Raw genomic sequence first — 12606 nt, 5'->3', positions numbered from 1 at the left:
TTTGGAATTGTATAGCATGTGCTATGTTTGTATTATTAGTCAGTTTTCTGTATGGTTCCTCATACGCATGTCCGTCTACGTTGCTTTGGATTGAATGTCAATTCAGATTTTACATTTTCTTCTGTCTTGAGAGAAAGTTGCGCCCAATGGTCATACGCGAGTCTGACACCTGAGAAGCAGCTGGTTTCGCGTGTGCTTACTGAGCAAATGGACTAGTAAGCCCCGCACTCAGCCTCTATCCGGATTTCCAAGCCGTATCAATTGCGGTTGATAAGTAAGCAGTCTTGAGGTCCATCGTTCTGTTAAATACGTAGGCCTCTGGTAGTACTTCATACACCAGATACCCCTTTGTTCCTTTCGTATGTTCTACGATGCTTGACCACATTGGCATCACCGTTCCGACATCGCGTTTCGCAGAAGTCACAGCCTGGTACCTGACCGCGCTCGCGCCGCTTGGTTACAGCAAACAGAAGGAATTCCATAACCGCAGTGTCGGTTTAGGTCCGGACAGGTCAAACATCGTTTTCTTTATTACCGCCAAGGAGGATGCAGAAGCAGCTGCTACTCATGTCGCGTTCCGGTGTACAGATAGAAAGACGGTGGAAGAATTCCATGAAGAGGCGGTGAAAGCAGGTGGGAAAGACAATGGAAAGCCGGGATGGAGGCACCAGTACCATGCCAAGTACTATGCCGCCTTTGTGATGGATCCTGTCGGGTAAGCGTCGTCGCCAGTCCATGGTTACTGTATCCATCTGATCAGTGTAGGAACAATGTAGAAGTCGTGGATCATGATGTTCCGCGGTAGATGCAAATCATACCGGAGCACGGATGCCTTGACAGGTTTTGCGGAAGTCAAACAAACTGTAAATCGAGCCACTCGAGTGATTTAGGATGGATTATCGTATAATGATACCCGATGAGAGGTGAAGCCGTCTCCATGCCGCCTACCTGTTTGATACTCGCCAAGCCCTAGCTTTGTTGACAGCTCCTTCTACCTAACCCGATCTCTTGCCTTCTCAACAACCTCACTACACTTACAGCATGCCAATGATGCCCACATCAGACCGCCTACAAGTTCTGCTCGATCGTGTCCACGAGGCCAACAAGATCGAGCGCAATCGTGTCTCGCTTGAGACTTTCCTCGCGGGTCTTCACGAAGAAGACCAAAGCCTCGATGAGGTGCAGCTGAAGCAGACTCAGGCGAGTTTGTATTGGCTTGTCATCTGCCTTCGCTAATTGGATAGCTTGCGATCTACGAGACGCTCCTGCGCCTTTTCAATGCCAGTATGCACACCAAACTCTTTTATAACCCCTCATTAATCCTGGCACAGCCAATTCGGTCTCACAGGCTACCCAAACCTCCGCCTTGACAGCTTCATGCGCAGTACAGACCGACGCAGCAACAATATCCCTTTGGGATTTACTGCCCAAGGCTCGCAAAGAAGCCTACGATCGTGGGTTTGATGCTGGAAAAGACTATGGATACGTTCAAGGCATCAAGGAGGGCAGAAGTACCGGCATCACGGAAGGCTTGGCAGTCGGGTTTGAACAGGGGCAGGCAGAAGGACTGAAGATGGGACTGGTGCAAGGCAAAGAACTCGGAACGCAGCACGGCATTGGGATTGGAAAGAAAGTCGGTTATACTGAGGATCTTGCCCAGGGCCTGGGGCAAGCAGAGGAAGAGATCAAGAAGTCCGTGGACAAAAGCACTCAGAGGCATATGCTGCAGATGGAGATGACAAGAGAAAAGATTGTTGTGAAGCTGCCTCCAGCATTGGCTACGACCATCTCCAAGAAGAAGGATTCGAAGAAGGCCAAGACTGAAAGTAACGGTGTTGATCCCTTTGCGTCGCTGTTGTGTTTGGTGCACAAGAAGTAGGAGCGGGACGGAACAAGTTGGAATTATTGCATACTCAAGGACGATACCCAACGGAGCCAGCCGGAGGATAGTTACTATACCATCAAATACTTCTAAGTGCACAAGCTCGTAGTCCACATGGAACATTGCAGACCATGAGTACGCGAGACTACGACGCTGACCTTGCGAATCTCACTGAATGGAAGATGATAAGCCGCGCATCTACGAGGAAGCTCAGCGACTATCAATAAGAAGGTCTAAGATGTACAAAATATGTGGCTGAGTTTTCATACTGTGCAGACTGTCTAGGCAGCTGTCATGAAAATCCAAAACTCAAAGTCACCTTCACTTGTACACATGGAAGTGGGTCTCGCAACTCTGCATGAATAGCGATACACTTCGTCTCTCTCACCCTGGACCCTGGAAGGACGATACAAAACCGCGTCTCATCCTGCCCTTCACTCCATTCTTCTTACATCACACACCTTAGCACGTATCCCATTGTATACCCAGATCAGGTAACAGTGCTGTCATACGCTTCAGCAGCCGCCACGTCACACGATCCATCACAGAAACCAAGATGGCAAACAAGGTAAGACGCAACCCGCTTGGTCCCACCAGCCTGCCTGAAGCCAACACTAATTTAACCAGGAACCTCTCGATGACCGAAGGATGCATATTGCGTTGACCGTCCACGACAAGGAAGGGAAACAGCTTGAAGACTTCCCTGTCAAGGTATACAAGATCAAATACAGCGACGAGCTGCAGACAGAGCTGGAGCAAAAAGAAGAAGAGGAGCGCAAGAATGAGCCGGAGGCCAAGCCGAAGCCGAGTCCAAAGAAAGCTGAGACGCCAACGCAACCGGGTGGGAGCAACCCAGGTACGCCCGTGTCACCTCCCAACGCAGCCGTCCTCAACACGCGAGAGCTCACACGCAAGTTTTTCGACTTCTCGTACAAGGAATCGGCTGAAGAAGCCAAGCAGATGGCGGTTGTGTTGTCCAAGGCTCAAGGCCTTAGGATCCCTATACCAGCTTCGATCGTCACCACCATGCGTAAGACTGGCAAGATAGGCATTTCTGTTTGGTATGACTTCGAATATATGAACTTTCTAAAGAAGACTGGCCAAGAGGGACAAGACAAGAGAATCCCATACGCGGAGCGGTTTACAAAAGAAGAACTCGAAGAGAAGCGAGAGCGCAACGAGCTCAAGAAGAAAGAGGAGGAACAAAAGAAGGAGGAGGAACATTCGTCGACAGAGGAGGAACAGGCGTCGAAGCGACGTAAGCTCACGCATGCCAACCGCCGCAGACAAAGGCCCGCTTGTTTTGGCCCGATGCCTCCAGGAATGAAGGCGCGTATGGACCGAGGCAGGGCCTTCGTCCTGGAGTGGAGGAAGCAGATGGAGTCGGGCAATTAGCGTCAGCATTGTCGCGTGACTATCACTGGCATATTTACCTTCTATATATGGAGTCTTGACCTCAATCTCATGTACCTTAGCCAAGCATAGCATATGCACAATGCAAATCTACTTCCACGTGTACAGAGTGAATGCTGGACAGAAAGCACCCCACAGATGCCACACCCGGAAACTTCCGCGGATGACCTTCGGTACTTACCATTATTTCGTGAGTATTCCTATGTCGCTCAAAGAGAAACAAGAAGGCAAAGTTGTCAGTGAACGTTCATCCTACATATATTAGGCGTGGAGTGACGCGATCTGCTCCAGGTACGCTCCACGTGCAGTCAGTTTCTGGCTAGTGGACACAATTGCTGCTGTACTCTTTCATCTACTTGGCGAGTGCTCGGGTCATGTTACGTGCATATGAGAACAACAGGTCTCTCCTCTCTCGGCGGACCTATCTTCCCAGACATAGAAGAATTCGACAGCTCGTTGCGAGGTATCGCAATGACAACGCTGGCTCCATTTCGCGGCGCACACGAATTGGCGATCGTCAACATGATGGTTCTCATCGAGACCAACATCGCCTGCGCACAGATGGGATATCTACATCCACGTGTACAGAGTAAAGGCGACCTTGGATTCCTCAGACTTGTCAACAATCAAGCCAAGCAAGCTGAGTACCCCAGCTTGGCTTGATTGGCTTGATGGGTTGAAATCAATGAGCTTGATTGTTTGGCTTGATTGATTTGTACCTCTACTCCAGCTTGGCTTGATTGAATAGCCAGCTTGATGCGCCAGCTTGATAGCGATCAAGCTGGCTTGATTGTTGACAAGTCTGGGCTTCCTATTGATCTTGACTGATGGTCTGCGTTAGGCTGCTGCGAAGAAACTCCACATCAACAACTTGTGTTCAATATCTTAGGTAAGCGTATACGCTATCCTACATCCTGTTCAACTGCGTGAGTGAAACATCACGAATACCTTTACGGTAGAGGATTATAATACGAGCTCTCTCGCCCATGTTGTTGAGATACTCCTGGCAACATTCAATATAGTTCCGCGTCACTCACTTCACAAGTACACTTTGTATGTAAACAGCTAAGATCAGTGATAGAGCACAGTGAATTTCGCGCTTCCGCCACCTCATTACTCCCAGTATTCTTACAATATTCCCAATGTGTAACAGTCGTCCTAACAAATACATAACACGACCTTGCGAAATGCTTCGGAAATTTTCATCCAGAGTATCTGCTCATCCCTCAGCTGGCTCACATAGTCAGAGTTCCCGCTCTTCGCAGGAAGCCTCGCCATCTCCAGTTCAAACTTCTCATTCCTCACACCGAACCTCACACACGTCAACCCTAACACCAAAACCATTATTCTACGATTCCCGCTTATCTGCACAAGCCGCACGTATCTCTGATCAGCCACCTTACTCTACCGCTAGCGCATCACCACATACCTCAGACTTTGCGCCCTACTCCACAGTCTTCACGCATCGTTCATCAGCACAATCTCGAGACCCTACAACACAAACACCACGGTCCTCAACCTCCGCGCCCCAAGGCTTAACCAATCACCCGCTCAGCCTTCCACCAACCACCCCTCACGACGATATCGCTTGGGCTGAACACGATGACCTTCTCCACTCACTCACTGTACGCGCTTCAGACCTCGACCAGTTAGCCCTCGCAGCTGAAGCGCGATGGAAAGCTGCTGAAGGCTTGTTGCCCCCTTCAGAACATCATACTATCGGCCGCGCAGCTAGCGTTCCCACGTTACGAGAAATTCATCTGTTGCTAGCGCGGATTGATCTATTGGTGAGAGAAGAACGGAAATGGAGGGACGAATGCATGCCGAGAAACCCGAGAGAGAAGTATCCGGCTTGGGCGAGTGTATATTCGCAGGTTATGGGCGTGGGTGTAGGGCGAGGACTAAGGCCATGGGATGTAGTCAAGGAGCTGGATGTGAGGATGGAGAGATTGTTGGAGAAGGTAAAGAGATTGTGAATATGGTGGTTTGAACGGATCTAGCTTTCTCGGTAGTACAGTGTCGACTACCTTGAGACAGCAATAGATCGGAAGATGCGAATGATCTAGGAGCAACGCTGGAGATACTAACACAAGACGAGAGTTTTGTTCTTTGCCTGCGATCTTGAATTTTCCGTATGCCTGTGTAACACGTTTAGCTTTGATTGGATCGATGTCGGCTCGTTGATCAAGCGGTGCCTTGAAAGGGCTGTGATATGTTCTTGACATGGCTACCGCCCTCCAAGACCTGCACTCCAGGTTTTTTCGCCCTGTCATCCGTTGCTAAGTCCGGCTCCAGGTTTTTTGAAATCTCCGTAAACACGTGGATTCGTGGAAATCCTCAAACCCAGGCCTCGTCGACTGGGTATATGAGCTAGATACCGGACACCATCCGCCTTCTGTGCATGCTCTAATAGAAGCATCTAGCGTTCTTCGGCGACTTGCCAACTTGGTCGTGGTCGGAAAAACTCTTCAACGTTCATTGGTTCGCTGTCGGCATGAATGCGTGTCAGCAAGTTCAGGCCGTGCTGGCGGGTATAGAAGACGGTCATCAGACCTCAAAACGCATCCGGCCCGCACCTTAAATTGACTTGCACGTTGCTAAGTACCGGAATGCGGGGCTCCGCCATCGTGATGATGACGCTAACGCCCGGGGCCCGAGGCACATCACCTCGCTTACGTTGGCATCATCATTTCAACCCTGCAACCTCCTTCATTTCCCCTGAAGTTTCCTAGCCTCTAGTTCACCCTAGGGCCAAAACGCGAAAACAGCGCGACGCGTGCTTCCGCCAATACTACAGCCTAGACGGCAAACCCAATGGCTAAACACTCCGCAGCTTCCTGATCCGGGTCTCTGACCGTTCTCTTGTATCCACCGATATGTTTCAGACGTCCACGAGGTACACTTGACGCCTCCAACTCGGCCCGAGAGATCGCCAACTGTAAGATGATCATCTAGTTACACTTTTTTCAGTGGGTTCATGACGGACCGACGCGACACCATCGTTCTTCGTCTACGCTTCGATTTCTTAGTATCCGCGACCATCGCGAACAGGCGCTGAAGTCACCCGCAACGTCCGGCAAGCGCGATTCGGAGTCTACAAAACATTGTGGGGTAAGCGGAGGGACTGCGTATGGCCTTGTGATACCCACTCGTGGCACGTCTATAAATCCAGTGGCCGGCCTCATCCAGAACGAAAACATCACAGCCTGACGACTTCAGCACTCCGCTTGCAAAAGCATCGAGTCGGTCAAGATGTTGTTCTTCAAACTCATCACAACTGCTCTCTTCTACTTCACCTCTCTTGTCGCAGCTGCCGACACGAGCGCCTGGAAGTCTCGCAGCATCTACTTCGTTCTCACCGACCGCATCGCTCGCAGCAGTAGCGATACTGGCGGCGGAGCATGCAGCAATCTTGGCAACTACTGCGGCGGAACCTTCAAGGGTCTCGAGTCTAAACTCGACTACATCAAAGGGCTAGGATTCGATGCCATCTGGATCACCCCGGTCGTTGCAAGCACGTTTTCCCCGTCAACATCTACAGAGAATTCGTACTAACAAACGCCCAGACAAGGCTGCTGGATACCATGGCTACTGGGCTGAGGATCTCTACTCGATCAACTCAAACTACGGTTCTGCTGCCGACTTGAAGAGCTTGGTCAGCACTGCTCATGCTAAGGTATGGCAAATCCAGATGACACCCATACTACAAGTATACTCATCCATTACAGGGCATCTATGTCATGGTCGATGTTGTGGCCAACCACATGGGCCCAGGTGCGATCACCAACAACAAGCCTTCGCCACTAAACCAGCAATCCTCATACCACTCCGCCTGCGATATCAACTACAGCAACCAGGGCAGTATCGAGCAGTGCCAAATTGCCGGTCTCCCGGACATCAACACTCAGTCCACGGAGATCCGCAGCCTGTTGAACACTTGGGTTTCTTGGCTTGTCAAGGAATACAGCTTCGATGGCGTTCGAATCGACACCGTCAAGCACGTTGAGAAAGACTTCTGGCCTGGCTTCTCTGCTGCAACTGGCGTGTACAGCATCGGCGAAGTGTTCGATGGCAACCCGACTTACCTTGCTGAGTACGCCAAGCTTATGCCCGGTCTTCTGAACTACGCGACCTACTACCCCATGAACAACTTCTACCAACAGACCGGTTCCGCTCAGGCGCTTGTAGACATGATGAACACCGTCAGCAACACTTTCCCTGACCCATCCGCTCTCGGCACCTTCCTCGACAATCACGACAACAAGCGTTGGTTGAACGTAAAGAACGACCAGACTCTGCTCAAGAACGCCCTTGCTTACGTCATCCTCGCGCGAGGAATTCCCATCCTCTACTATGGTACCGAACAAGGCTATGCCGGTGGTGACGACCCAGCCAACCGAGAAGACCTCTGGCGAAGCGGCTTCAACACTAACGCGAATCTCTACCAGGCCATCAAGAAGCTGACTGCTGCAAGGAAGTCTGCAGGAGGTCTTGCCGGTAACGATCACACCCACTTGTATGTAGCGGACAACGCCTACGCCTGGAGCCGCGCAGGTGGCAACCTTATCGTTCTCACCACAAACGCTGGAAGCAGTTCCAACCAGCAACATTGCTTCAACACCCAGAAGGCTAACGGAAAATGGAGCAACGTCTACGGAAACGGCGCTGCTGTTACTGCCGACGGCAGCGGTAAGATCTGTGTGACAGTCAGCAATGGCGAACCCATCGTTCTTGTTGCTGGCGCTGCTACGCCCACCACTGGAACCACTCTTACCACCAAGACTGCCACTGCTACTGGAACATCAACTGCATGCCCAACAGCTGTTTCGGTTTCTTTCACCCACCGCATCACCACTGTTCCTGGCGACACTATCAAGATCACCGGTAACACTGCGCAGCTGGGTAACTGGAGACCTGCCAGCGGCCTTACTCTCTCCGCAAGCAGCTACACCACTAGCAACCCGGTCTGGACGATCACCGTGCCATTGGCAGCAGGTTCAGCCATCCAATACAAATTTGTGAAGATCAGCAGCAGTGGAACGATCACATGGGAGAGTGATCCTAACAGGAGCTACACTGTGCCCAAATGCCAGGCGAGTGCCAGTCTGAGCAGCTCATGGCAGTAGTTGTGCCACCACCTATATGGCTACTCCATATAGCACTGAAGCTTTGATAAGCCTAGTAACAGAAATACACTAGGTAATTGAATTTGTTCACGCGATCAGCATTATCCCCTTTCTTTTCTCGTATGGTATCACTCATACGCTTGACATATGACGTCGTTTTGGAATCCGACCTGGGTCTTAACATGACATATAATACAAAAGCTTCTTTGCTACGACGATTATAGATGGAAACAGTACTGTACTACGTACAGCAAAGTAGACATGTTTAAGGGGTTCGCGATAACTATGACACAGATGATACCAATGTCGAAGGCGTGGCAGCCTGAAGGTAATATGGTCACTTCACTGACACTTCAGCTCTCGTTCCATCTTCGGCCACCTAGTCGGCTATCTCGGCTCGCTATCTATATAGCCAAGCATCCAAACATGGTCGGTAATGGCGCTTCTATTTATTTTCGATGACACTGACTTTACTAAGGCTGCGGGTTCGAGCACTATACGTGATGAAATCGTGTCAGCTTCGAGCGTCTACGCCTTCAATACCGGCTCAATAGCGTTGTCTCGCGCTGGCCTACTAGACTACAACAGTACAGGAAGCGCGTTCACTACATGAAGATCATAATGGCGAAGCGCAAGGCACGGCGCGCACACGACATCAAGGCTCTTAGGATGCGGCGCAAAGTGCGCGCTTTCAGAATTGGCGTTGCTTGACTCAAAAAACAGTCTTGTGCTCTCATGGGCCGATACGTCGCCAACTCGAGTTCAGTCACACCAGCAGATTGGATCGGCTTTCAGAGGCTGTCCTGGAAAGCTGGAAGATATCTACCACAAGGCTTACACCATGGAAAGCTGGCTAACAGAAGTGCCTTACTTGAACATAACAGCTCTGGCAGTCTACCAAGAGAAAAGCTGGCCAAGAGCGCGCTGGCTGCCGTCCGTTCCGTACTTGGAACTCCACGGCGCTCAAGGATCACCAAGAAGAGCTTGGGCCACGGGCAAAGTGGCCGAAATACATCCCGTTTATGGACCTCAATGCACGAGCGAAGCGGCATGAAAGGCGTTGGCCGCGAGCTAAGTGGCTTGAGAGCGTGGGACAACTAGATTTCCCGCACGAGACGCTTTCTACGAGAAGCCCTTCCCACGTGAGGAATGGGTTGAAGGAGTGCCGTATCTAGACTTCGTCGCGCTTGCTGAGCATGGCAGAAAATAAGATGAAGAGTCGGCGGAGACAATACTGACATCAGGACTTGCAATACTCCCATTACAATCAACGAGCCGGCACACTTCACGCTTGACGTCCATACGAGAAACACCTATGAACCCACCACTCAAGCCACAATATGATGATCACTTCCTCGTTAAGCTCTTCAAAAAGTGGCATGAAGACGCCGAGTACGAAATCGAAGCAGCGAAGAATAACGCTCCAATCAATGATGGGAAGCATTCCATTGCGCAGTTCGACCGAGTGAAGCTTCTTCTTGGACAGAGTCTAAGAAATCTTCGGGGTGTTACTTCAAAGCAGTGGCAAGACTTCGCTGAAGGTACCGATATCCTTGCTACTAACGTTGACGTGGCACAGCACATAGAGTTCTCGCAGAAGCTCGAAGCAGGCAAGATTTGCGACGAAGTGGAGGCACAGAAATTGGTAAAGATGTTCGAGAATATGCGGAGAGAGCGTTGTTAGGGGTGGGCGAGAGTATTGTTGATGTCTCTACTAACCTTCCATGTTTTTCGGTTTTGTGTCTAACTTCCTAGCTATTGACTGATCCACACTTCATGACGATCGCTCGTTGTTTCTCCCCGGCCCGCTTCACCCCACCAACCCGTATCCATGGTAGATACGTTCCCCCCGATATACAGCTTCTACATACAACAACATTCAAAGCCTTGCGACCCCAAAAGAAAACATTCCGCGAAGAGCAGGCTCTAGCAGCGGCCCATGGGTGCCATAAGCGTCGATGCGACAAATCTTCCTCAGATGCGTTTCTCTCTACTCAAGTTACAACGAATCGTTCCCGAGACCGAGCGATACTAACGTGCCGTAAGCTCAGGGGCGTGGTGGAGAATCTCATACTAGACATCGAGATAGAGGCGATACACGTTGACATTGCTAACCACATTGGTCTTTGAGAATGTAGAATCACAGAACTGCCTCGAGGTGATAGCACTAACATGATTAGCCAGCAGTAGAACGGACGATCACAGTAGTCATTAGGGATAGCCAGTGTGCTTGCTATGATTGTGATAACCGCACGTACGCACGTGGTACGTACCTGCGTACTGTGCCAAGCAACCATTGCAACTGTTTTGAGGCTGTTCGATCGGTTTGAATCGGTACAGACCCTAGCGTATGTCAGCAGATTGCGCCAGAAAGAATACGTTTTTTATATGAGAATCACCGAAATGGCCATACGGCTTAATTCTCGGTGTCGATCTCACCTCGTTGTGGTTAGTAGCGGGTATTCGGCGCGTCCCCGGGTACAGTATGCTGACGCCAAGGGTAAACCACGACACACGGCCTACTCGAGTAAGTTAACCGCATAACCACTATCTTGGATTCTGGGGTACCTGGGATGTGATGACGTCGCGTTTCTATGCGATGAATATTGAAACCAAATGCGATCCAAATCGCAGCAAACGCCTACCGCAAGCATCTGATCGCAGTGAAAGTGCGTTGCAGTAGGTATATGGTTGACATTTGCTGGTGAGAAGTGCTGGAAACATAAGATCAAACCGAACTTTAAAAAGCCTGACGTCTTACCGGATACCAGGTGTTTGCGACATATCTGCAAGACATATCGGTAATCTCCCTGGCCAAGCCGATCAGCCTCACGACTCTAAGCTTAGAGCCAAGAGCCTCATGGAAACAGCCCACATGGCGGATTCAGGGTTGAAGGCTTTACCAACATCACAACGAGAGTTTGACCGAATAACTCATCTTTGCTACATGTGTTCGCGATCGGCGCAAGACGATGGGTATATAAGACACGGGGAAGTACTCTCTAGTACTCATCATCACAGCATTCAAGCCTTCAGTCCTTTCCACTACCGCAACACTCCCTCATTTACTAGCCGATTCACTCGCTACATCACTCATTCAAAATGAAGTTCACTCTCGTCACCGCTCTCCTCGCCGGCGCCGCCGTTGCTGTCCCTACTGCCCCTATCCACCCTCACAACGGCACAGTTGAGGAGAGATCCCTGAACAAGCGTCTTGACCCTCTTACCATCGCCATCATTGGTGGTGCTGCCTCTGCCGTTGTCGGTGTTTCCGCAACTGAGGCTCTCAACACCATCAAGAACGTTGCCGATTGGACTGCTGTAAGCTGCACTCCCTATCCACCATACCCAGATTCCCAGCTAACTTTGTCGCTTCTCAGGCTCGTGAGGCTTTCACCAAGGCTACCACCGCCGAGATGTCCAGGCGCGCTAAGCCCAACGAGGCCGCTGTCTGCTACAACATGGGCTACAAGGTCTCCAAGCCTAACCAGATGCGCGAGCTCACCTCTGTCCGCTTGAAGTCTGGTGTCCTCAACACCGACTATGACTGCTTCTTCATGTGGGGCCCTGACAACCACTTCAACTCTGAGGGTGACGGTGGTTACATCAACGTGAGTCACTGTTACAAGCTTCCCGATCATAGCAATCCGCTAACTCGACCCAGCTCGCTGTCATGGCTCCTGATTCATGCCCCTTCGACAGCAAGACCTCCGACCTTTACTGCCAGTAGAGATGGTTATCTGAAACATGGAGCCATCTTTCTAAGTAATCTTGGGGGTTACTGAGACGACAAGTGACCTTCACATCGCTCCTATCTCTGTTATACTGTATTTCGCAATTTGCGACTCACTGTACCTAATTTCAATACACTCTTGCTTTTCTGGATCACAGATTGCTAAAAACTTGGTGAATTACCCGCTATAGGGATCTTATCATCTGTTAAGAGAACGAGTAGTTAAGCACTAAAGAAAAGGATGACATGCAGCGGTGATTGTCTCCTGACATGTGAAATTGTCATTATGTATTAGCTGGAAAGTTTGGCTTATGGCCTACCCAGACAGCGTTCCCAACGTACCGTAATACGGTACGTTTGAAGCTATCTTGGGGCACGTACGGGTCGATTTCTGGTGTTGTACGTACGGGAGGTCCAAAAAAAGCTCTAAGTACGAACCGTAACCGTAGTAC

General features: G+C 50.4%; 6 protein-coding genes across 6 annotated transcripts; all 6 read left to right on the top strand.

Moving 5' to 3' along the window:
* Positions 1-371: 371 nt before the first annotated feature.
* Positions 372-805, top strand: J4E82_002892 (uncharacterized protein; the record flags this gene model as incomplete). Its single annotated transcript, XM_051729187.1, has 2 exons — positions 372-715; positions 766-805. 2 exons carry the CDS (start codon positions 372-374, stop codon positions 803-805), a joined length of 384 nt encoding a protein of 127 aa, XP_051590902.1.
* A 236-nt stretch (positions 806-1041) lies between these two features.
* On the top strand, positions 1042-1879 carry J4E82_002891 (uncharacterized protein; the record flags this gene model as incomplete). Its single annotated transcript, XM_051729186.1, has 3 exons — positions 1042-1200; positions 1245-1284; positions 1332-1879. 3 exons carry the CDS (start codon positions 1042-1044, stop codon positions 1877-1879), a joined length of 747 nt encoding a protein of 248 aa, XP_051590901.1.
* A 559-nt stretch (positions 1880-2438) lies between these two features.
* On the top strand, positions 2439-3277 carry J4E82_002890 (uncharacterized protein; the record flags this gene model as incomplete). The annotated part of the gene is made up of 2 exons (XM_051729185.1): positions 2439-2450; positions 2510-3277. 2 exons carry the CDS (start codon positions 2439-2441, stop codon positions 3275-3277), a joined length of 780 nt encoding a protein of 259 aa, XP_051590900.1.
* A 3270-nt stretch (positions 3278-6547) lies between these two features.
* J4E82_002889 (uncharacterized protein) lies at positions 6548-8421 on the top strand (the record flags this gene model as incomplete). Its single annotated transcript, XM_051729184.1, has 3 exons — positions 6548-6809; positions 6862-6971; positions 7024-8421. 3 exons carry the CDS (start codon positions 6548-6550, stop codon positions 8419-8421), a joined length of 1770 nt encoding a protein of 589 aa, XP_051590899.1.
* A 1315-nt stretch (positions 8422-9736) lies between these two features.
* Positions 9737-10105, top strand: J4E82_002888 (uncharacterized protein; the record flags this gene model as incomplete). Its single annotated transcript, XM_051729183.1, has 1 exon — positions 9737-10105. One exon carries the CDS (start codon positions 9737-9739, stop codon positions 10103-10105), a length of 369 nt encoding a protein of 122 aa, XP_051590898.1.
* Positions 10106-11523: 1418 nt separating this feature from the next.
* J4E82_002887 (uncharacterized protein) lies at positions 11524-12151 on the top strand (the record flags this gene model as incomplete). Its single annotated transcript, XM_051729182.1, has 3 exons — positions 11524-11742; positions 11802-12032; positions 12086-12151. 3 exons carry the CDS (start codon positions 11524-11526, stop codon positions 12149-12151), a joined length of 516 nt encoding a protein of 171 aa, XP_051590897.1.
* Positions 12152-12606: the final 455 nt, after the last annotated feature.

The sequence above is a fragment of the Alternaria postmessia genome (assembly GCF_024291825.1).
Source record: "Alternaria postmessia strain BMP 2775 chromosome Unknown scaffold_12, whole genome shotgun sequence".
NCBI classification, from domain to species: domain Eukaryota; kingdom Fungi; phylum Ascomycota; class Dothideomycetes; order Pleosporales; family Pleosporaceae; genus Alternaria; species Alternaria postmessia.
The sequence above is the reverse complement of the archived record's forward strand: the minus strand, read 5'-3'. Positions and strand labels throughout refer to the sequence as shown.